At 47.8% G+C, this 25,267-nt stretch overlaps 1 protein-coding gene across 1 annotated transcript in view; it reads left to right on the top strand.

The window, feature by feature from the left end:
- SRGAP3 (SLIT-ROBO Rho GTPase activating protein 3) overlaps window positions 1-25,267 on the top strand; it is a 133,811-nt gene that overhangs the window by 103,324 nt on the left and 5,220 nt on the right. The window contains exons 14-20 of the mRNA XM_060109195.1: window positions 3-137; window positions 3,419-3,524; window positions 3,727-3,954; window positions 6,786-6,865; window positions 21,077-21,257; window positions 22,448-22,597; window positions 24,781-25,108. Of these exons, the coding sequence (XP_059965178.1) occupies window positions 3-137; window positions 3,419-3,524; window positions 3,727-3,954; window positions 6,786-6,865; window positions 21,077-21,257; window positions 22,448-22,597; window positions 24,781-25,108 (1,208 nt within the window). The remainder of the gene's footprint in view (window positions 1-2; window positions 138-3,418; window positions 3,525-3,726; window positions 3,955-6,785; window positions 6,866-21,076; window positions 21,258-22,447; window positions 22,598-24,780; window positions 25,109-25,267) is intronic.

The raw sequence follows: 25,267 nt of genomic DNA, 5'->3' as shown, positions 1-25,267 counted from the left end.
AGGTGAAGACCCGCTTGTGGATGATCAAAATGAACGAGATATCAATTCAGTCGCTGGCGTTCTAAAACTGTATTTCCGAGGACTGGAAAACCCACTCTTTCCTAAGGAAAGGTTTCAAGATTTGATATCTACTATTAGTAAGTATTTCCCAGGTGGAATGATCAATTTCTTGACCAATCTTTATTGAACCTGCACTCCAGGCTCATCGCTGCAGGGGAGGGGTGCCTTGAAAGAAGCCATATGACTCTTGTCCTCATGGAACTTAAAACCTAGTTGTTGAAATAACAAGATGGTTTATAATAGAAGGACTCATGGTCATGGTACACCTCTGGGTATAGGAGGAGCTCAGAAGCAAAGAGGCAGAGGGAGCCTTGGTTTCTGGGATCACAGCTGAGGGAGAATGATGTGAGTAGAGTCTTCAGGGAGGAGTGGACCCAGGGATCCTAGGAAGGGTTGGGGACACACAGATCAATGGGACCTGCAGGAGGGTGTCCCAGCCAGTACATGGTGTAATGCTGGAAGGGTCAGGTGGAGCAAGAAAGGGAAGACCTTGAATGCCTTGCAAGGATTCCAGAGCTTTTCCCCTTGGGTTACAGGCAGCCATGGAAGGTTTGGGAGTCAGGTCAGCAATATGGCAAACAGGGAAATGATGAAAATAAGTTGATTGGGGGCTTCCTCTGACATCACTAGCCACGAGAGTCCTTCTTGACTAGTATTTCTGTGGATAAAGGCAGGAGCCCAATCTAGGGGCTGAAGTAAAGGCACCTTGACTGTAAGATGCCAAAATCCACGGCAATCTTTTGGGAGTATTTTTTAAAATAAACTTTTAATTTTAGAATATTAGAATGTTAGTATTTTGGAATAAACTCTTTTTTTTTTTTAATAAACCCTTTGAGTGACAGAAAAGTTGCCCCACACCCCGTTTCACTAGGGATGCTTCTCACAATGTTCTGAAGGATATTTGCAGCCAGGGAAGTGCCCCAGGAGGTGACAAGAGCCTAGGGAGGCTTGAACCCTCTTATTTGTCTTGTGTGAAAGGCTCTTCCTCCACTCTTCTGCCCCCCACTACTTCCTGCTCATCTTTCCTGCTCCACCTCAGGCTCCAGACCACCTCTCAGAAATCCCAGGCCACAGAGGCCCATCCCTGTCTGAGCCCCATGTCACCTGCTCAGCCAGTATTTCCAGAAGCTCCAATAGCCCAGTTCCTGAGTGGACAAGGTATTCGGCCCCTGGTACAAGGTCATGGCATTGTGTACCTTGAATGACAGTGTGAGAGGAAAAGTCCCTCCTCAGTTCCCTCCCAAAGCCTTGGTTACAGCAAGGAGTGACACCCCCTCTGCCCCCAACGTACAAGTCAGTCTCCCTGCTAAACAGAGAGAGCAGGGCCTCAGTCTCAGAAACTTTTGTATAAAACAATGTCTACCTATAATTTGGTAGCACTGTTTTGCTTTCATTGTATCTCTTTTTATGTTACCTTCTAATTATGGCAGTTGATCCTGGTTTCTCCTTTACAGAGTGAGGTAAGGTCTCCTTTTCTAAAGAAATGTATTTAAGAAAACAGTATTAATAAACAGTAGTGGAGGTGGTCTAGGGCAGTGTGACTGAAGCCGAGGACATGGAGGGGCCTGTATGGGGGGCAGTGGACTCGATATGTGTGCCAGAGCCTTCCACTCTGTGTGGAGGCCTTGGTGAGGCGCCAGACCTTGAAGGTAGGCTGGAGCATGCCAGGTGGAGAAGAGAGATCACCAGTGTGTGCAAAGGCCTGGAGCCGGAGAGCCCCTGTGTGTTCGGGTGGAGGGCTGGGGGGTGGCTAAGGTGGCCTGGCATAGTTCTTCTGGGGGCACTATTTGTTGAGTGTCCCACACATTCAGGACCCTTAGCACCTTGGCCCCTGGATCCCAAATGCCAGTGGCACCCTCCAGTCACTGCAACAACCCCAGAGAATGCCCCACATATTTGTAAGTGCCCCAGAGGTGCACGCCCACTTCATCTGAGAAGCATGGCTCTCAATCATCTTCAGATACTTGGAGAAGGGGCGGCAGCTGGGAGATGAAGCAGGCAAGGGTGGTTGAAGCTCCATGATGAAGGGCCTTGGATACAGAAGAGAAAGGGGGAAGCTGTGTTTTAAAAGGAACATGCTGACAGGATGTGGAGGCTGGAGAGAGGAGGGGCTGAGTGAGAAAAACATGTTTTTCTCTGAAAAAGAAACTGACATGGGTTTATGCATCAGCCCTGCAGATAATCATTGGAGCTTTCGTAGCTCACTCTTAGCCTGAGCTTTCTTTCTCTACAGAGAAAAGCCCACAAAGCACTTTTTTCTCCTTACCAAGCCCAATTAGCTGCCCCCAACCCTGGCCTGACTGATTAAATGTCTGTATCTCTAGGGTTGACCTGGACAGGGGGGTCAGAGACAAGAGCCCAAGAATCACCAGGTTCTTTGAGCAATATACAGCTCAGGAGGTGGTTATTTATTCAGTGTTCATTTCCTGAGCACCTACTCTGTGCCAGGCCTGTGCTGCAGCTGGTGTTTTTAAAGAGTCTAATGAAACCCGGTCCCTGCCTGTGTTCATCAGGACTCATAGGCTACAGGTGACAGAAACTCAGCTTCCACTGGCTTAACCCGTAAAAGGGAATGTATTGGCTCATATATCTGAAAAGTCTAGGCCCAGCTGGACTCAGACCTCACACGACATCTTCAGGAATCTGTCCCCTCCAGCTCTGTGGTGACTTCACTCCCGGACACCATCTTCTTGCCTGGGAGCCCCCAGCTGCTCCTCTACCCAGTTTCAAGAGGGAACTTCTCTCTAGGTTTCTGCAGCTGAGTCGCAAGGATCAACCCTGATTTGTTCTGATTAGGCCATGGACCCCTCCCTGGGCCCAGCCCTGTGGCTAGGGGAATTTGATGCTCTGATTGGCCAGGCCAGGGTCACATTTCCATCCCTGGAACTGAGAGTAAAACTGCCTCCTCCTGGGCTTCCCTGGTGGCGCAGTGGTTAAAAATCTGCCTGCCGATGCAGGGGACACGGTTTGATCCCTGGTCTGGGAAGATCCCGCATGCCGCGGAGCAACTAAGCCCGTGCACCACAACTACTGAGCCCATGCACCACAACTACTGAAGCCCACGCACCTAGAGCCCGTGCTCTGCAACAAGAGAAGCCACTGCAATGAGAAGCCCGCACACCACAACCAAGAGTAGCCCCTGCTTGCCGCAACTAGAGAAAGCCCACGTGCAGCAACGAAGACCCAACACAGCCATAAATAAATAAATAAATAAATAAATAAATAAATAAATAAATAAAAACAAAAAACCTGCCTCCCCCGAACCACGTGGGCTGATCTCACAGGTGGGACTCACAGATGTCAGCTACTTGGCTCTCTGATGATGAAAGGCGCCCTGAAAAGTCCCTTTATGTTACAGAACTGGAGAACCCAGCTGAGAGGGTGCACCAGATCCAACAAATCCTCATCACCCTTCCCCGCGTGGTCATCGTGGTCATGAGATACCTCTTTGCTTTCCTCAACCAGTGAGTTGCCCAGCCAAGGGGAGGGACCCCCCTCTTTGACTCAGCTCTGGCCTCCTTTGGGAGGGGGTGTCCTGAGGTTTGTAGGTACAACTGTTCCTAGAACATGGGACCCTCCTGATCTTGAGTAGAGCCCCCAAGAGAAAGAAACCACGGGGGAGGATTCGCCTTTCCCTGGTGACTTGTGGGTACTCCTTTCTTGTAGCCTCTCGCAATATAGTGACGAGAACATGATGGATCCCTACAACTTGGCCATCTGCTTCGGGCCCACCCTCATGCACATCCCTGATGGGCAAGACCCTGTGTCCTGCCAGGCACACGTCAACGAAGTCATCAAAACCATCATCATCCACCATGAAGCCATCTTCCCCAGCCCCCGGGAGCTAGAGGGACCTGTGTATGAAAAATGCATGGCTGGAGGGGAAGAATATTGGTAAGATTCCCTTCTTCTTAATATTATTATTATCATCGTTGTTGTTGTTACTGTTGAACCAGAACAGTAAGAAACCCTTTGATTTCCTTACTGTTTTTTAGTCTGTACTCCCATATATATTTTCTCATTTGAGCTTCACACCAGCCTTATACGAGGGATAGGTGCATCAGTCAAGACTGTCTTGGTTTATAAGGGACAGAAATACAACTCAAACTGGCTTAAGCCAATTGGGAATTTAGTTTTAACTAAATAAAGTCTGGGATCATGGCTTTAGGTATAGCTGGATCCAGGGGTTCAACTATTATCATCAGGACTCAGTCCTGCAATTCCCAGCCCCTGGCTGCTTTCTTCTACATTGGCTTCATTCTCAGGCAGCCTCTCCCTTGGTAGTTTCAAAGAGGCATCTGGTAACTCCGGTTTAGAGCCTGTTCTCTTGCCATCCCCAGTGGAAAAAGAGCTTCTCCTTCCCAAATATTTTAACACAAGCCCAAGAATTATGTCTCCTTCTGAGGCTTGGGTCTGGTGAACTAATCACATCGATTAGGAGTTGTATGTAATGCTGTCATTGGCCAGGTGAGCTGCAAGCCCATCTCAGGCAGCAGGGGAATGGATAATCCCCACCTCAGCCTCTTAAACTGAGAATGACACCACCCTTGTCCCCTACCATCTAGAGTTCTCTTTTCCTGGCAAAGTTTGTTCACTTTCTTTGAGAGAGCTCCACACCAGGCCAACAGGTGCTAGTTGGGCACCTCTGTGTACCTGGTGCTACACTGTGTCTTGGAAGAAATATTTTAGAATCTTATCAAACTCAAGGCTGACTACCTTCCACAGGCTAAGACCTTAAAATACGGTGAAAATAGGACATTTCTGTGAAGGCAGAAAATTCAGAACACCAACTGACAAAAACCAAACGGTTCCTACTCTTTCTTTCTTCCCAATCCAGGACAACACACAGCTGTATGTTTAGGTATTACCCACACTGCTTTCAGCCAGATGCCTACAGGGGAGTTAGTCTTTTGATTGTCAGAGCGTTCCTGGACTCTGGCCTCGCTTTAGTTCTGTGGGCATATTTGGGCAGCAGCTTCAAAGAAGGGAAACGTTCCAGCCTCCTTGTTTCTCTGAAACACTTCTCTGCGTAGAAACACCGGGCCACAGCTCTGTAATCTCATCTGAGGCACCTGGAGCCAGTCTGTCCCTGATCTGTAACAGAAATCCTACAACCAGCAAGCACACTTTTTAGACAAAGAGAAGCTTTTCAACTTTATCGCTTTTGCAGCCATTACCAGTTTTCTTTTCTTGCTGCAATATATATGATTAGTGCTCTCGGAAGGCACGTACGGATCTTAGCATACTTACCAAAGCACTACATACAATAACCACACTTTTCTTAATCCCATTTGTGCCCCATGAGAAAGGAAAACTATTAATTACATGGTAATTTTGGAGGAGTTTTCAAAGCCAAAAAGGAGGATTTAGTTGAGGGTCTCATCACGGTGGACAACATTCATTCATTCACAGCATCTGTCCTGGGCCAGGCCCTGGGCTGAGGGGCAGGGGTGTAACCTGACCAGGAGTAACCCCTGAGACAGGGAGGAGGAAACAGGCAGTTCTAGGAGTAGGGGCCCTGGAGCCAGTGTAGGGAGGTCAGGAAAGGCTTCCTGGGGGAAACACAGTGACTTGACTACGACCTGAAGGATGAAGTGGGTCAGCCAGGTGAGAGCGAGCAAGGAATGTGCTAGGCCTGGAGCACGCAATACAATGAAAAGCGTTCTGTATGCCTGCAGTGTTGCATGTGACGAGAGAATGGTGAGGGAGGAGGCCCCAGAGGCCAGCAGGAGCCAGGTTATGAAGGGTCTTAAGCCATTGTGCAGAGTCTGGAACTTACCCAGGAGAATCTTTCATAATAAAGTCCATATTCCTTTAAATGGTATTGTAAATGTCACGTTCAAGAAGACTTCCTTGACACCCTATGTAGGTCCCCTCTCCTGTTCTTGTCTCTGCTCATTTGTGCCTATAAAACACATTTCAACTTGTAGCACTTCTGTTTCTCAGCCCATGAGGGCAGGGTTTGTGTCCACGTTACTCATCAATGCATCCCTCTTACCTAGCGCCATGCCTGGCATAGATTAAGACTCAATCAATGGTTTGATTAAAAAAAAAAAACGGATTGGCTCACTATGTGAATGAACCCTGGCCTCAGGAAGCTTACAATCCAGTGAGGGGGCAGCAGCTGATGAAATTATTCTAGTGCATTAATGAAGAATTTGATGGTCCTGGACTCCCTCTACCCCTAAGCCCATCATGGTTGCCAGCCCGCTCGCCACCTGGGCTGATGTGGATTTTGCACGCAGCAGCATGAGGCAGCCCCGAGGAACCCCCTCCTTGGGAGCTTCACCCGCCTCGCTGAGCTTGTCGCTTCTGCTGTAAGACAGGCAGGGAGCCAGTCCAGATGGATGACTCAGTACTTCCAAAGTTCCTTCTGCTCTGGCCTGAGGTCCTTCTGGGGAAAAACGTCGGTGTTTTACTGCCTTCTAGATCTTACAGAACACTTAGGCATTGACAGCCTTTACCAAGAAGACAGCCCAGCAAATTTCAGGGCCGGGGTCAGTTGGGGGGTGGTATTCAGGGAATCTTCCCAATGGGTGAGGGGGCCGGGAGTGGTTTTCTGTGAGGAAGGTCTGTGGGTGGTCAGATGAAAAAAATGGGATGAAGTGGGCCTGGCCTGATCTGGGTCAAGGCGCAGAGGTGGGCTAGGCCAGCGCCTGCGGGAGGCTGAAGGCAGCGTGAGGTACAAAGCCGCCCAGGAGCCCCCTCCCCATGTTTCCTTGCAGTGACAGCCCGCACAGCGAGCCAGGGACCATTGACGAAGTTGACCACGACAATGGCACCGAGCCTCACACCAGTGACGAAGGTGAGTGAGGGGGAATCGGGGTGAGGAACTCACCTGGGGCCTCTCCTGCTGACTCATGCCTACCCACCTGCTGGGCCACCCATCCAGCTTTGCAAGTCAGCACGTCATCCTCTGGAGCAGACAGCAACCCAGAAAGACCTCCAGTCCACTGCATCCCCGCATGGCTTGCCTCCTTCCCTTCTGTGTCCTGCCTGGCCTGAGTGCAAATCCTAATTGACGAGTTTCCTAAGTAGGAAGCAGGCATTGTCCTCTGAGCCTCCCCTGCTGGGGGTCTGTTCTGCGCCCGGCCTGAGCTGGGACCTGGGGCACATCAATGAACCAGACATGGGTCATCAAGGCGCTCCTGGTCCTGTCACCTGACAGGTCGAGAGCAGCTCCCCACCATGCAGAGTGACAATGCCAGGCTACAGGGGTGGCCCAGTGCAGTGGGTACTCCGAAGGCGAGGCCAAACGGTGGTGACCCAGGGAAGTGTGAGCAGGTAGAGAGAGAAAGGCCAGCCTGGGCTCTGAGGGACTCCTCAGACCTTCCACCCCTCTAGACAAGGAAATAAAATCAGGTTTGTCTCTAGGGAGCCTGGACAGTGTAGGCAAGCAGTCTGGATAATGCGGGCCTGGGGCCAGCATTTCCATTAGGCAGATCAGGCACAGTGCCCAGGGCCCACGATGCTTTCAGGGCCCATGAAAACATTTTATTTTTTTTTTAATAATAAGAAAAAAGAGAATATGAGCCTGGATTATATTCATCTCTGTACAATGCAGTTGTAAGATATAATTTTTGACGTTTCTTTTAGTGGAGGAAGGGGCCCATGCAAGCACAGATGCCAAGGACCTGAGAGTCACAACACCTCCCTATGTTGACTGAGCACAGCCCTCCTTTCTCCCTGTGATAGTCTCACTTTTAAAAAATCATTATTCAGCAGTTCTCTTATTGGCCTTTGTGTTTCTCTTGTGGGACAGTCCCAGGCTCTGTTGGCCACCATTTTTGTCAGGAGAGCTGGGTATGTCCTCAGGTGAGGTTTCTGGGAGTTGGCATAAGAGGCAAGACTAATAGGTGGGTTTTCATATTCTAGTGGCACTATTTCAGTTTCCAGCCACAGAACCTTCAACTCAAACTGACTTAAGCCTAAAAGGGATTCAGATCATATACTTGAAAATCCCAGGGTAGGCATGGCTTCAGGCATAGCTGGATCCAGGAACTTAGTAGAGCTTGTCAGGAATGTGTCTCCACCTTGCCATTCTGCTTCCCTCTGTGTTGGCTTCATCCTCAGGTAGGATCTCCCTGTGTGGTGGTCTCTGGCAACTCCAGGCTTTCCTCATCCTTTTACCCAAAGTCCCAGTGGAAGAGAGCTTCCTTTTCAGAATGGTTCCAAGAAAGCTGCTGGGATGAAGTCTCACTGCATTGCCTTGAGTCACGCACCCAGGCGAGAACCAGTCACTGTGGCCCGATAGGGAGCTGATGGGTCGGACCTGGGTCCCAGGGCAGGAAAGCACATCTAGGCACAGTGTTCAGCTCTCCCAGAATCCTCAGAGGCTGAAGTCATCCTGAGCTGAGGAAAGTGTCCTGCAGAGCCTTTGTCTTGAGATATGAAGGCTGCCACCTTCTGCTTGTTTGCAGTGGTTTGCTTTTCTCTGTCCTTCCTTTCCTCTCTTTTCCTACCACCTCCAGTCCACCCTCTTCCTCTATCGCTTTTAACAGCCCCCCTTCTCGTTCTCTCCATCTGTTGCTTGTTTATTCCCGTGTGTGTGTGTGTGCGCACGCGTGCACGTGTGCGTGCAGCTCTTGTTCTAGATCTTGCTCTCAGCCTCTCCTTCCACTGGTGGAAAACACCTCTTGTCCAACAAGTTAGACTGATTTTTCAGTATTGAGACCTGTGGGGGCTGCTGGTGGAGGCAGACACATCTGTGAGGAAGTGGGTCAGGTGCCCTCTGAGGAGCCTTGCAGCCTTCCTGGGGGACCCACTTTCGGGGGGGCTGAGGTCACTGTCAGTCACCCTGCACCTGCTGTGTTTCCCCACAGCTCCTCACTGGGGGTGGAAGGTGTTGTGGGCATCAGGACTGAGGAGGGGAAAGGCCAGAGAGCACGGGGCTTGCTGCCACAGGACACACCTGGCAGGCTTCACCCCCACCAAGAAAGCCCCCAGAAAATGCTGCCTCGACCCCTCAGAGCAGAGGCACACAGGTCCCTGGAAGGGGATAGATCAGAGCCTTGTGTCTGCTTCTCCAGGAGATACCGCCCCTATTGTTCTTTGTCATGCTGCTGGTTTCTGAGAATGACAAAGGTAGGAAGAATCGTCCTGGAAGGACAGTGGTCCTCCCCGGGACAGCCAGTTCAGGGAAGGCTCTCGCTGTATCCTGTGTGTTGGTGTGGGTGCTGAACCATGGACATTCTCCGGAGAAAAATTAATTGCATTGTCAAATGTTTACATTCATGCCAACTCCAGCTGAAACAGTCATAGAAATGTAGAGCTGCAGGAATGGTCAAGGGGGCACTAGACTTGAGACCTTTATGGCCATGTGATCTTTGATAAGCCACATAACCTCTGGCCTTGGTCTCCTTATCTGTAAAATGGGAATGGCAGCAGCAAGAGAATTGTGGTCTAGGTTAAAATGAGGAAACATCAATTGACTGTGTATCCAGTGTAACTCTTTCCTGATCCTGATAAAGAAACCAAGTCCAAAGAATTTTATTGATGTAACTATTTATTGGCAGCCTAACTGCCTGATTTCTTACCTACTTTCCTCTAAGACATTTCGTGTAGGGGATCCATTGGTATCTTCGTTTCTCTTGAAAGTACCCTGTATGAATGGAGCCCAGCCCTTCAAAGGTCAAATAGGCCATAACACCGCAACACCATGTCCTTGTATTCGATGGCTCACCCAATGTGAGTGACCGAATTGGAGGAACAAGTTAGTTGTTTGAGAGTCTCCTGCCTTTGCTGTCTCAGCAGATTCTGCACCTAACTGAGGCCCGCTGCCCTGTCTTGAGTCTATAACACATCATGGGTGTGAGTGTGGAAAATCCATTTGTGCTTGCTCTTCCTGTCTCCAAGACTTATGAAGAGACGATGGTTAAGCTAAGAACCCTTGATTGTTGGAAATAAACAATGAGAACATTAAGGCAGCCAGTCAGTAGCAACTTTATTAATACAATGCTAAATGAGGAAGCAGACTGCCAGACAAAGAAACCACTGAAACTGGTAACAGAAACATGCTCATATAGTTAAAATGTGCACCATCATCCTTTCATTGATATTTTCCCCAAATTCGCCAAATTGCCCTTGACTCCTTGCACATGATCTACATCTAGAAAGCCATTAAACCATTAACTCTTTGCACACATCAGGTATCCATAAATGGGCTTTAGGAGGCCCATTACAGGCAAAATTTTATTTCTGTAGGAACATGTGCCTCTGAGAAGAGGTCCACAGTTTTCATCAGATTGTTCTAGGCATTGACTAGAAATCAGGGTAAGATTTTTACTTGTTTCTAAAATATTGGTTCGCAGTATCTTTTTTAATAAAAAAATTTCAAACACACCGAAAAGTTGAAGATAATTGTACAGTGAACACCCATATAACTACCACTTAGTTTCTACAATTGATAACATTTTGCTTTATTTGCTTTTTCATGTATCTGTCTACCCGTCCATCAGTCCATCTTATTTTGTTTTTAATTAATTAATTAATTAATTAATCTGTTTATTTGTGGCTGCATTGGGTCTTCGTTGCTACGCACGGGCTTTCTCTAGTTGCAGCAAGCGGAGGCTACTGTTCGTTGTGGTGCGCGGGCTTCTCATCGCAGTGGCTTCTCTTGTGGTGCACGAGGTCTAGATCGCAGGCTCAGTAGTTGTGGCACACGGGCTTAGTTGCTTCGCAGCATGTGGGATCCTCCTGAACTAAGGCTTGAACCCGTGTCCCCTGCATTGGCAGGTGGTTTCCTAACCACTGTGCCACCAGGGAAGTCCCTCCATCTTATTTTTAACACATTTCAAAGTAAGTTTCAGTCATCACTGAATGTCTCCCCCAGACACTTCAGCAAGCAAATCATTAAAAAGGGCCAGTATTGTTCATGGTTCTTTTTTTAAAGTAAAATTGCAACACTGAAATGCATAAATTTTAAGTGTTTCATCCATGAGTTTTTATAAATGCAAAAACTTTGTATAACTCAAACCCCTCTCAAGATACAGAACATTTCCAATACCCCAGAATGTTCCTTCATGCCCTTTCCCACTCAGTCCCTGCCCCAAAAGCCCAAGAAGCAACCACTGATGTGATTTTTTTCCACCAGAGATTAGTGTTGCCTGTTCTAGAACTTCATATAAATAGAATTGTGAAGAGAGTCTTTCTGCTCTGTCTTCTTCTACTCGACATAATGTTTAGAGATTCATCCATATTGTATGTATTAGGCAAGGTTTTGAGGGTATTAAAATGGTATTTCAGTCAGTTTACACGTGAAAGCCCAATTCTGCCTGAATGATTGCCACTCTGCCCTGTAAGAAATAAAGACAATAGAAAAATGAGAACAGTGGTCACGTCATTATTTCCTCACCGCTAGTGCAGGGATGGTAAACTGGCCAGCACCATGTGCTTAGGCCTGAAACCTGGGTAGGAATCTCACTGCCTCTTTTATTTTAACCATTTTAATGAGATATAATTCATATACCATACAGTTCACCCATTTAAAGTGTACAATTCAGTGGTGTTTAATATATTCACAGATACGTGCAATCATCACCACAGTCAATTTTTGAACTTTTTTTTTCAAAAAAATGTTATTTTTGAACATTTTCATCACCATAGAAAGGACCCCCATGGCCTTAGCTCTCATCCCTTACTCTCCTTTGCCTCCCACATTTCTCCCTAACCCTAAGCAACCACTAACCACTTTCTGTCTCTATGTGTTTATCTATTCCAGACATTTCATATAATGAAATTATGCCATATGTAGCCTTTGTATATGGCTTCTTTCACTTAGTATGATGTTTTCAAGGTTCATTCCTGTTGTAGCATGAATCTGGAATTCATTCCTTTCTATGGCTGAATTCTATCCCATTGTGTGGACAGACCATGTTTAGTTTAACCATTTGTCAGTTGATAAACATTTGGGTTGTTTCCACTTTTTGGCTGTTATGAATATTGCTGCTGTAAACGTTTGTATACAACTTTTTGTGCAGCCATATGTTTTCATTTCTCTTGGTTACATACCTAGGAGTGGAATTGCTGGGTCATACAGTAGCTCTATGTTTAATCATTTAAGGAACTGCTAGAGTGCTTTCCAAAGTGACTGTACCGTTTTATATTACTACTAGCAGTGTATGGGGGTTCCAGTTTCTCCACATCCTTGTCAATACTTGTTATTATCTGACTTTTTTATTATAACCATCTTAGTGGGTGTGCTGTTGTGGTATCTTCTTGAGGCCTTGATTTGCATTTCTCTCATGACTAATGATGCTGAGCATCTTTTCCTGTGCTTATTGGTCATTTGTATAACTTCGCTGGAGAAATGTCTCTTCAGATCCTTTGCCCAGTTAAAACTTTGGTTATTTGTGGGGTTTTGTTTTGTTGTGGTTTTTTTTGCAGTACGCGGGCCTCTCACTGCTGTGGCCTCTCCCGTCGCGGAGCACAGGCTCTGGACGCGCAGGCTCAGTGGCCATGGCTCACGGGGCCAGCCGCTCTGCGGCACGTGGGATCCTCCTGGACTGGGGCACGAACCCGTGTCCCCCGCATCGGCAGGCGGACTCTCAACCACTGTGCCACCAGGGAAGCCCTAATTCCAGAATTTTTTAATTTATAATTTGTATCTCTTTATTGATATTCTCTATTTGATTCGACATTGTTCTCATACTTCTTTAATCATGGTTTGCTTTAGCTGTGAACATATTTGTAACGGCTACTTTGAAATTTGTTAAATTTGACATCTGGTCATTCTCACAGGCATTTTCTGTTGTCTGCTTTTTCTCACCCCAGTGTTTGCATCATACTTTTTTTTTTTTTCATACTTTTTGGTTTTTTTGCATGTCTTCTAATTATTTTTGGTTGGAAACTGGACATTTTAGATAAAATATTATAACAACTCTGGGTACTGGTCCCTACCCTGTGAGGTTTGTTATTTGCTTCTGTGTTTGTTTAACGACTGACTGGACTGTTTCAGTGACATCTGTGTTCCCCTTCCTCCCTTCCCCCATACATACAGTGTTAAGCCTGATGTTACTTCCCAGAGAGGAACAGCTTTGCATATGCCCACAATTACCTGGGATGACAGTGGTTTTGGTAGGGTTCTCTTTCCCTGACTACATCCAGCTGTTAAACTCCACTAATTGTTGCATGTTTTGCTCTATTCTTTTTTTTTAAACATCTTTATTGGAGTATAATTGCTTTACAGTGGTGTGTTAGTTTGTGCTGTATAACAAAGTGAATCAGCTATATGTATACATATATCCCCATATCTCCTCCCTCTTGCATCTCCCTCCCACCCTCCCTATCCCACCCCTGTAGGTGGTCACAAAGCACTGAGCTGATCTCCCTGTGCTATGCGGCTGCTTCCCCCTAGCTATCTATTTTACATTTGGTAGTGTATATATGTCCATGCCACTCTCTCACTATGTCCCAGTTTACCCTTCCCCCTCCCCGTGTCCTCAAGTCCATTCTCTAGTAGGTCTGCGTCTTTATTCCCATCTTGCCCCTAGGTTCTTCATGACCTTTTTTTTTTTTTTAGATTCCATATATATGTGTTAGCATATGGTATTTGTTTTTCTCTTTCTGACTTGCTTCACTCTGTATGACAGACTCTAGGTCCATCCACCTCACTACAAATAACTCAATTTCATTTCTTTTTATGGCTGAGTGATATTCCATTGTATATATGTGCCACATCTTTATCCACTCATCTGTCGATGGACACTTAGGTTGCTTCCATGTCCTGGCTATTGTAAATATGTGTCCTCAGTCATAAATTTTTCTGCAAACCAATTCAATCAAACTCTGTCTCCTTTGAAGGAATAGTTTCTGAGGTCATTGTTTAGTATTTATTTTGACCCTAGGAGGGCTCCTCTCTGCTGTCTTATTCTCTGGTTGTCTCTTCCAAAATAGTTGGCCTACAGTCTGGGCTGTATCTACATTAAATCTGTGAACCTGCCCCCAGTTGCCTTTCACCACAATCTCCACTGTTCTTGAGAGCACCCTTAGGCCTAAACTTCTCCAAGCTCTGTTGCAAATGAAGTCAATTCCTTTGGGAAGAGATTAGCAGCTGTTTTACAGCCTACTTCTTCCCCCAGGCAAAATCTCTGAGGTAGAGGTCTGGAGTTGGGGGTGAGGACAATGGCAAGCTTCTGAGTGACCTCCCCATTCTAGGAGCTGAGTGCTTTGTGGAGAGGAAGGCAGCATCCTGAGGCCCTCTCAGCTTGCCTCTTCTCACAAGGAACCATCACCTCATGAGGTAGGGTAAGGGTGATCAGGGCCCGAATATTCTCACTGGTGCCGTGCCCATGGCAGAACTTCTATTGTGTAAGTGAAGGTTGGTTGGAATGAGGAGCCCTCACCTCTCTACCGTACTCACCTGGGACTTAGCCTCAGCAACAGGTAGCTGGGGGCAGGAGGAGAAACACTAATGTCCTGCTCCTCCTGGGAAGAAAGCCCTGCTGCTGGAAGCTTGGTGGAAGAGGAAGCCCTATATTCAGGCTACAGGAGCCTGAAGTGGAGTCTACCTCCCTGAGCTTGGGGGTGCTGGTGGAGGGAGGGAGTAGTCTTGGTTCAAATTGCACAGACTCACTTTTCTTACCAAATTTTCATAGATTTTCTTGAATAGATGTTTCTTCATTTGTTGTTTGCCTGTAGGACCATTTCCAGAGGTTTTCAGTGGTTGTTTGTTTGCTTGTTTTTGCATTTTTCACAAGTTTCACTGAAGGGTAGATAGCAGATCTCCCCACAGTGTCCTGCCAGGTTGATCACTCTCCTATCCTCTTAAATAAGATCAAAGTCTTAATACTAGCTGGTGCTGCAGCCAGAGGCAATGAAAGAACCCAAGGTCATGAGTGAACAGAGGAAAAAAGAAGGACCCTGTGGACAGGCCCCAGGTGATTTCATTACTTTGGTTGCAGGGAAGATGAGAGAGAAAAGAGGGCACAGCCACGTTCCTACCCTTTAACACGGTGACCGTGGCCTCTGATAAATGGTCCTAATGAGATTAGGATTCTCTCTTAAAAGAGCAGAGACAGTGTGTGTGTGGGGGGCGGGTGGACAGGGGGCAGTGAGGTGGTTTGAGAGGGACAGAGCCATCTGCTCTCCCGTGACCTAAAGGGGTCCTCTGTTGTGGCATCATTAGAGAGGGGCATTGGCGCTTCCTCTGGGTGATAAGTAGAGAAGGATAACTAGTATGGGATTTGCAAAATCTCCAGCCTTCAGCTTCTGAAATGAAACCAAAGCTCCAGTCTGTCTTTTCATCTCCATGTCAGGCCCTGGGCTATTGTAACCGCCGCTGAACTGCTCCTGCCTCCAGCCTCTCCCCTCCAGTCCTTTTCCAACTCTGCAACTGCTCTGTTCCTGGAGTGACTTTTCTAAAGTGTGACTCCAGCCGGGCCTCTACGGGGACAGCCTTCCACCTCTTCTTGAGCTCAGGAATGGCCTCTGTATTTCTTCACTCCCTGTAGGGCCCGTGGGGCACCTACCTGGCCTAACCAGCCTCTCCATAAGCAGGAGTCAAATTGAATACCAGTCATACAGTATGGTATACATGTATATTCATATTTGCACTGTGTCCGTGTAAAGGCCCTGTAGCAGGAATAAGCATATTGTGTTTTAAAAACATCAAGAAGGCTCTATTAGTGATACCTGGGACCTGGGCTTAGATCTCAGCTCATCACTCTCTACTTATGTCACTCGCCCCTTGCGTGACAGATCATTTCACCTCAACCTCAGTTTCCTCACCTGTAAAATGAGGATAGTGTGCAGATACTGTTTGAGGGTATCACTTACAAGAGATAATATAAGTAGAATCCTTGGCACATGGTAAAAGCTTAATTTGTTCATGCAAGTAACAAGTATGTATTGAGTGCCTACTCATCCCAGGGACTGTTGTAAAAGTGGGAAAATAGCAGGAAATAAAATCCCTGTCTAATGGAGCTCACATTTTAGTGGGAAAGATCAGCAGTAAACAAATTTGGAAACAACACATTTGTGCACACACACAAAAGTTCAGGTTTTGATCTGATCTATGAAGAATAAAGCAAGAGTGATCTGAAGTTGGTGCTTTTGTAGTTAGTGAAGGGTGGCCAGGAAAGGTCTTGCTGAAGCATTGGCATTTGGGTACAGATCTGAAAGAAATGAGAAAATGGCACACAGTGGTCAATAAATATTTGTGAAATGTGAATGGTGCAAATGTCTGGGAAGAAAATATCCCAAGGAGAGGCAATAACAAGTGCAAAGGCCGCGTGGCAGGAATACTTGGCATGTTTTAAAAGCATTAAGAAGGCTCTATGAATATTTATACTGAGTTTTTAGGGGTAAAGTGTACTGATGTCTGCAACTTACTTTAAAATTCATTAAAAAATTAGATGGATGGATGGATAGATAGAGGGATGGACAGATATATGCTTATGTTAGTATAGTAAAATGTTCATAGTAGCATTTAGGTGATAGGTATATGAATATTCACCGTAAAATTCTTTCAACTTTACTTTGTGTTTGAAAAGTATCATAATGCAGTGTTGGCGGAGAAACATCAGGAAGTCTAGTGAGGCTGGAGCAGACTGAGGGAAGGAGAGAGTAGTCAGAGAGAAGGCCACCGAGGTCTCCAGGGCCCAGAGCATGGAGGGCCTCATAAACTGTGAGGAGACAATTTGTGTTTTGTTCTAAGCACAATGGGAAGCCTTCAGAGGGATTTGAACAAGAGAGTTTCATGATCTAATTTATGACTTTAAAAGATCCCTCTGGCTGTTGTGGGGAGAAATGCAAGCAAGAATGAAAGCAAGGAGGCCAGGTAGAGGGACAGTGGTGGTCTGGACCAAGGGGGTGGCAGTGGAGGTGGTGAGGCTGGTCAGATTCAGGGGACAATTTGAAGGAGCTGCTGATGGATTAGATATGCATTGCCCGAGAGCAGGGCTTTGGCCTCAGCAGGGCAGATGGTGGTTCTGTTTCCTAAGATGGGGCAGATGAGGGAATGAAGTAAGTTTGGAGAGGGGTGAGTGAGAGAGTGGTAAGAGGGAGAATCACATGTTCTATTTTAGGTGTGAAAAACCCAAATAATTGACTTCCTAATAAATGGTAGCTATTATCATTGTTTCTACCCCACATGATTACATAGTGGCCTCTGCAAACACACGAGCTCTCTCTTAGCTTGCAGCTGAGGTCTACTCCTCATCTTTTCTTCTTTTCTCCCCCTTACATTTTCTACTTTTCCTCGCTCCTCCACCCGCCACTCCAGACCACCACCAGTGACTGCTGGAGCCTCTGGAAATGAGCAAGCCTCTGCCCGGGTCGGCTCCTTCAGCATTACGGGGGGTGGGATCAGAGGAAGCCCTTGGGGTCAAACCCGAGAGCACGCAGACGGTGGGGTTCAGCTCATGGGCTTGCAAAACCCTCCGGCCTTTCTGTCTCGGTAGCTAGGCAGACACACAGGTCCCCAGGTGGTGCTAACACATGGCTGACGTGAGATTCAAAGATGCAGCAGAAAGAAGTACGGAGATCTCTCCATTTTACTGAGAAGGTGACTCTGAGTCCAGATCTGAGTTCATTTGACCCATTTAGCCGGGCTGTCATTTTGCATCAACTATGTCAGAACAGCACATAAAGACATTTGTCAGGTAGCCAACTGGGGAAAGCTGACTTAACTGTCAGAGGCCTGCTGTCTGCAGGAGGCTGTCCCAGGCACTGAGGGCTCTGTCCACCAAGAGGCCACTGCATCTCATGGGGACACTGGCCCAGTCTTCTTGAGCCACCTGTTCACAGAGAGGAGTCCTAGTGTGCATGCATGGGTTGGGGATTAACAGGGAGGGATGATTTCCATGCTGCTCATGGCCCTTAGGAGTCATTAGCTCTGGTAACAACAACTAACTCTCATATGAAGCTAATTGTGTGCCAGGCACTGTTACAAGCACTTCATGTGTAATAACTCGTTTAATCCTATGACAGCCCTATAAGGTAGGTACTATTATTATCATTCCCATTTTACAGATGAGGAAACGGAGGCTTAGAAAAGATAACTAAGTTGTTCAAGTTCACACAGGTAAAAAGTGGCAAAGCCAGGTATCGTGGCTTTGCCACTTTTTACCTGTGTAAAACTCCATGATGGACAGGTGGACAGGCTGTGTGGACAGAAAGAAGATAATCCACGAGGACGGGAGAAGAGACAGTCCCATGGATGCTCAGCACAGGGAAGGTATCTGCAGGATAGAGAGAGCAGGGGCCACCTTTGTTACTCTTTTGTTTATTAGAGTTTAATAGATCTGTCTGTCTATATAGGTATATATATATATATATATATATATATATATATGTATTCTCTTTATAATATTAAACATCTTTGTGCTTGCTTTAAAATACAAATACATAGGGCTTCCCTGGTGGCGCGGTGGTTGGGAGTCCGCCTGCCGATGCAGGGGACTAGGGTTCGTGCCCCGATCCCGGAAGATCCCACATGCCGTGGAGCGGCTGGGCCCGCGAGCCATGGCCGCGGAGCCTGTGTGTCCGGAGCCTGTGCTCCGCAGCGGGAGGGGCCACGGCAGTGAGAGGCCCGCGTACAGAAAAAAAAAAAAAAAAAAAAAAAAAAATACAAATACATGAACACTTATACATGACCCATTTTCTACCCATTTTCACCTCTCAGGGTACAAGCTATAACACAGGTTAAATAAATCATAGGCATAACTGTCCTGCTCCCCCAAAAGTCTCCTTCCCAAAGATCACTAGCTTCATGGTCTTGAGCAAAACACTTAAATTCTCTGCAGCTCAGATTTCTTTATGTAGACCTGCTGCATAAGCTAAAGCCATTAGTAATTATAATCATAATCACAAGAGCCACTATCAGCTGAATACCTAATGTATGTCTGTGCTATGCTGAGCACTTTCACGTATCTTTTCTTTTTAATGTATTGAAGTCTCGTGTCTTTCTTTTTTTAGATATAATTGGTATATAACAGTTTATTAATATCAGGTGTGTAGCATAATGATTCAATATATGTATATATTATGAAATGATCACCACAGTAAGTCAGGTTTAACATTCATCACCACACATACTTTTTTTTTCTTATGATGAGAACTTTTAAGACCTACTCTCTTAGTAAGTTTCAAATATATAGCACAATTTATAGTCACCGTGCTGTATATTACATCCTATGATTTACTGATCTTATCACTGGGAGTTTGTACCTTTTGACTCCCTTCACCCATTTCGTCCACCCCCACCTCTGGCAACCACCAGTCTGTTCTCTGTATCAGTGAGTTTGGTTTGTTTTTGATTTCAGATTCCACATACAAGTGAGATCATACGCTATTTGTCTTCTTCTGTCTGACTTATTTTACTTAGCATAACGCCCTCAAGGTCCATTCATATTGTTGCAAGTGGCAGGATTTCCTTCTTTTTTTATGGCTGAATAATTTTCCATTGTTTATATACACGAATCTTCTTTATCCATTCATCTGTCGATGGACATTTTGGTAGCTTCCATGTCTTGGCTATTGTAAATAGTGCTGCAGTGAACTTGGGGGTGCAGGTATCCTTTCAAGTTAAGTGTTTTCATTTCCTGTGGATAAGTACCCAGAAGTGGAATTGCTGGATCACATGGTAGTTCTATTTTTAATTTTTGGAGGAAACTCCATACTGTTTTCTGTAGGGGCTGCACCAATTTATTTCCCACCAGCAGTGCACAAGGGTTTCCTTTTCTCCACATCCTCACCAACTCTTGTCGTTTCTTGTCTTTCTCATAACAGCCATTCTAACAGGTATGAGGTGATATCTCGTGGTTTTGATTTTTGATTTGCATTTTCCTGATGATTACTGATGTTGAGCATCTTTTCATGCACCTGTTGGACATCTTTTTGTCTTCTTTCATGGATTATCGTTTAATCCTCCTAAAGGCAACTGAGATGTACAGAAATTATGTAACCTGCCTGAGGCCACACAAACAAGATGTGACAGAGCTGGGCAGTAGAAGTGTCTCAAGGGCAAGAGCTATGTTCTCATTGCTTAACCCAGGCAGGGCCCGTCACTGACCAGAGAAGAATAAAGCTTTGATGGGTAAATGTGTGTGTGCAAAGAGATATGCTTGATCTATAGCCCCCATAAGAATTCTCCCATTCCCCAAATTAAGCTCATGGACGAGTGTGTTAGTCAGCTCAGGCTGCCATGATAGAATACCACAGACTGAGGGGCTTAAACAACAGAAATACATTTCCTCACAGTGCAGGGGGCTAGAAGTCCAAGATCAAGGTGCCATTAGGGTTGGGTTCTGCTGTCGTCTCTCTTCTTGGCTTGTAGGCAGCTGCCTTCTCACTGTGTCCTCACAAGGCCTTTCCACTGTGCCCGTGAAGAGACAGAAAGAGAGATCTCCGAAGTCTCTTCCTCTTCTCAGAGGGACACCAGTTCTATCAGATTAGGGCCCCACCCTTATGACCTCACTTAAGCTTAATTACTTCCTAAACACCTCATCTCCAAATACCATTACATTGGAAGTTAGGGCTGCAACATTTGGATTTGAGGGAAGACAGAATTCAGTCCATAACAATGAGCTCTGAAGAGAAGCTTCTGGGAACCCTTAAAAATTGTGTACAGTATTTTGCATGGAAGGGAATCCATATACAACATCTGTTTGACTTCCCAAAAGGTAAGAACCGCTGGTACTATTATAAGTGAACAAAGAGGGAAAGGATTCATGGAAAAATGGAAACAGAGCCGGCATTAAGGGATAGAAGAAAAAGAAATTTCTTATAATATTGTTTTAATAAGTGTTAAAAAGTGGAGAACAAGAGGGGCAGTGGAAGGTAAGGATGTAGTATTTCGGCCCCATTTTCCATTTGGGGAAGTTAGATGGCCTGCCTGAGATCACAGCATGGAGAGTGGATCTGAGCCTAGAACCCAGTGTCCTGAGCCCCAGCCCACACTGTCTTCACCAGACTTGTTGTCTGTGCTGCCCCACAGAAGCCAGGGCCATCTGAGCAAGGCCCCTGGGCTGCTCTTCTGCTGACCTCATAGATGCTCTTCCCCTTGCTTTCCTTCTAGAAGTGGAGCAGATCGAGGCCATCGCCAAGTTTGACTACGTGGGGCGGTCCCCACGTGAGCTGTCCTTCAAGAAGGGAGCCTCACTGCTACTGTACCACCGCGCCTCCGAGGACTGGTGGGAGGGTCGTCACAACGGCGTGGATGGGCTCATCCCACATCAGTACATAGTTGTACAGGACATGTGAGTGGGAATTGGGATCTTCTGTGAAGAATGCCATGATTGATTAGTGATGTCTGGAATGGGCACAGGAATGGGGGTACTGCATTGTATGACAGCAATTTGCTCTCCCTGGTATGACACACTTGGTCTTCTGTTAAGAATGGATTATATCTAACATCCCTTTGAATGGTGACCCACTTAACAAATAAGCAAATTGCTCATCCTTCAGAGTCCACAGGGACAATGTTTGGTGCCCTTGGCTCGCCATCCCGGCCCACCTGACAGCCTCCAGGGCATTTATCACCCACTATGGTTCTCAGTGTCCAGTGGATCTTGCCATATACCTCCACCCTCCTGGGCCTTCCCTGTAGCCAGTGGCCATCCCACTCCCTTCTTAATAGCCCACCATTCTCTACCCCGAGGTGGCTGTCTCAGGAGACGGGCAGAAACAATCATCCCCTCATTTCCAGCTAAGAGGGTACTATTTTTTAAAAAAGAATTTTAGGCATTAAAAAAAAGCCCTACATCCCAAATACCTGCCCCACCATAATGCCCAGAAAGTCTACCCCTTCCATTCTTTGAAAGCCTTTGAAGGTTCCTGCACACACTCCCTCCGAGCTCCAGTCTGCCTCAGGTGGAACTGATTTACCAAGGAAGCAGCCACCAAGCTGGGCCTCAAGGGGAAGGGGCCAAAGGCATATGTCTTGATGGCAGAGGGGACGGTCTGGAGACAGAGAAAAGTCCAGAGCTCGGCAAACAACAAGAGGATCCAAAGCAGCTCTCTGACGTCCCCAGGCCTCTGAGGGCAGGGAGAGGGCATGGCGGGGAGGCAGGCAGGGCACCCCAACCAGCTCCAGGCCCCTCACACCTGTTCAAAGCCCCAGGTGCAGGGAGGGATGGAGATGCCTTCCTCCTCCCTCGCTGGACCCCCAAACTGCTGCTCATTGCCCGGGGCTCAGCTTGCAGGCCCCCTCCCCCATTTCTCCAACACACCCTTCCCTTTAACTTGTCCCAGTCTCGAGCATCTGGGAGAGAAGAGCCTAGATGAGGGGAGGAGAAGGTAGGCATGGGCGGTGCCACGGAGGGCCTCCTGCTGGAGAAGCAGCAGCAGCTCAACCACGAGGTGTGTGTGGATCCAGCCCCTCAGGTCTCAGCACATGGCGGTTCTCTGGAGCGAAGCCCTCCCAATTCACGTCTGTCCTTCTCCCCAGGGACGATGCCTTCTCGGACAGCCTGAGCCAAAAGGCCGACAGCGAGGCCAGCAGTGGGCCACTGCTGGACGACAAGGCCTCCTCCAAAAACGACCTCCAGTCCCCCACGGAGCACATCTCGGATTACGGCTTTGGAGGGGTGATGGGCCGGTAGGAAACGCGGATTCATTCTTTGCGGCTAGTACAGTCACAGTTTGTGTCTGACTGGGGAGAAGCAAGGGCACAGGAGGGAGAGAGGGAGGCTGTCGTGGCCCCTTCTTCCCCACAAGACGTGACGTGGGGCACACCTGGTGGGTTGGCTGGAACTGGCCTAGAATGTCAGGTAGAAAGTGATCCAGCTTGGAGCAGAGGTGGAGAAAGAGGAGGAAAGACATATATTGGCAACCAATGCTTTTTATTTAAAATAATAATAAACGGGAAAGAGAGAGTTGCAAGTTGGCAAGTATTTTTCCTCTCTGTCTCCAGTTCTTACACCTCCTCCCCACTTTCTGTTGAGGACCTCAGTTGTTATATTTAAAAATGTAAAGCTCACTTAGTCCCTGAAGTGCACTGCAGAAACAGAAGTCTCACACCCACTTCGTGGGGGAAATTGACACTCGGCTCCACGCACATATTTGGTGGGGGCAGATTTGCCAATTTCTTCACTCCTGCTTGTGGGTGGGGCTGTCACATGATCTTTCCACCAGGTAAGGAGCTGGGCTCCTCACTCCCTCTACAGGTATAGTCCAAAGCACGTGGTTGTTTAAAGAAAAAAAATACAATAAGGAAATGAGAAGGAGGGAGAGAGGGAGGCTGTCGTGGCCCCTTCTTCCCCACAACATGTGATGTTGCAAAGGAAAGCTGGCAGTGTGTCACTGCTTTCTTAATCGAATTCTCAAAATGTCATGTTCTTTGTTTTTCTGGTGGAGCGGTCATGGGATCAACCCACACATGGGGTACTTGCAGATAAAGCCAGAGAAATCAGCCACAATAAGAACGTATGTTTATGAATTTATTTCAGCAAAAGTCCCAGTGCCTCTTTTCAGTGTATTCCGTTTGGTTCAGGGTGCTGCTAAGTGATAGAATCAAGGGAGATGGACGGTTGGGGTAGGTAGATGACAGAGTCATGGTCCCTTGACTTCCAGGGGGGCCGTATCTTCTCCTGCCTCAATTTCCCTCTCCCTCTGTCCTCTCTCATCTACCTTCTTCTCGTTCTTTCTTCCCCAGTACCCTTCCTCTCGAACACCGGTGCTTTGGTCCTGTTGGGGTGCCCACAGGCGGTGCTTAGCTTGGCTGGTGGCACAGGGTCTAAAGCGCGGCTGACCACACTGAGCTTGGTCCCCGTCACAATCCATTCCCGCACTCCGCCCCTCTTCCCCGCCCCCTTGCCACTTCCAGCCTTCCCTCCCCTCACCAGTGCCTTGGAGTTTTCGGTGCCCTCCATAGGACACAGCAAAATCTCCTGTGGGTAGAACCTCTTCAGAGTGCTTTCCAACCCTCTGAACCTCCCTTAGAAGGTGGGCAACGAATATTGTGCCCATTTAACGGATTAATAAAGTGGGTCTGAAAGAGGTCACTGGAAAGTCTGTGACAGAGACAGGACAAGAATTCGCCTTCCTGATAGACAGTCTAGTCCCCTTTTCACTCCACCACAGCCTCCCTGAGGGGTGAAAGGTATCCAAGTGCACGGAAGGCGTTCCAGTGATGCACATTTTACTCTTAATGACTAGTTGTCCAAGGTCTGGAAAAGCCTCATAGGAACAGCCCTTTGGTGACAACACTGGGCTGTGGTCAGTTCCCAGGGGGGCCTCCTGAGCCTAGAAGCCAGTGTCCCGAGCCCCAGCCCACGCTGTTCTCACCAGGCTTCTTGTCTGTGCTGCCCCATGGAAACCAGGGCCATCTTGCAGGGAGCTTGCAGGGAGCTGGTAACTCTTTGGTATAGTCAAGCCTCAATGCCTCAGACCAGTCAGAGGCCCTTTGGAATCATGGAGACCTCTAAACCGCTTAAGAACATACCATGAGCCCACCTAACCGGGAGCGAAGTGTTCCCAGGTTGAAATCCTCCTGGCCCTGACCTAACGTGCAGACGAGATTCACTATGTAATTGGCACCACCACCGACTGGAGCTTGGAACACCCCCGACTCCTTCGTGTGCGCAGATGAAACCCGCGGGCCTGAGTCACGTGCTCAGACAGTGCCTTCCCTGCAGAACCGCGGAGTCTGGCTGAACGAGGCTTTACTATACCCACTCCCTAGACTAGTGTGTAGCGTGTGGCCTGGGGGTTGGCTGACCCGTGTGACACTGGCCGGGGTTGACCTCTGCCCCATGCCCCCGCCCCCTGGCTCCTTTGCAGAGTGCGGTTACGATCTGATGGAGCAGCCATCCCCAGGCGCCGAAGCGGGGGAGACACACACAGCCCGCCCCGGGGCCTGGGCCCCAGCATAGACACGCCACCCCGGGCCGCCGCCTGCCCCAGCAGTCCCCACAAAATCCCCCTCTCCCGGGGGCGGATCGAGAGCCCCGAGAAGCGGAGGATGGCGACGTTCGGGAGCGCCGGCAGCATCAACTACCCCGACAAGAAGGCGCTCTCCGAAGGGCACTGCATCCGGTCGACGTGCGGCTCCACCAGGCACAGCAGCCTGGGGGACCACAAGTCCCTGGAGGCCGAGGCCCTGGCAGAAGTAAGGGCCAGCGGGAAGGCAGGCTGCGCCAGCCGACACCCAGAGGGGCAGGGGGTGGGCACCTGCAGACGGGGGAGCCCCTTCGCCCTTCAGGCCAGGCTCAGGCTAAGCCAGAACGTGAGGTAGATAATGAGCCGGCCCCCCTGTGGGAACGGAAGC

The sequence above is a fragment of the Mesoplodon densirostris genome, chromosome 10 (genome assembly GCF_025265405.1).
Source record: "Mesoplodon densirostris isolate mMesDen1 chromosome 10, mMesDen1 primary haplotype, whole genome shotgun sequence".
NCBI lineage: Eukaryota > Metazoa > Chordata > Mammalia > Artiodactyla > Ziphiidae > Mesoplodon > Mesoplodon densirostris.
This window is presented reverse-complemented; position numbering and strand designations above follow the sequence as displayed.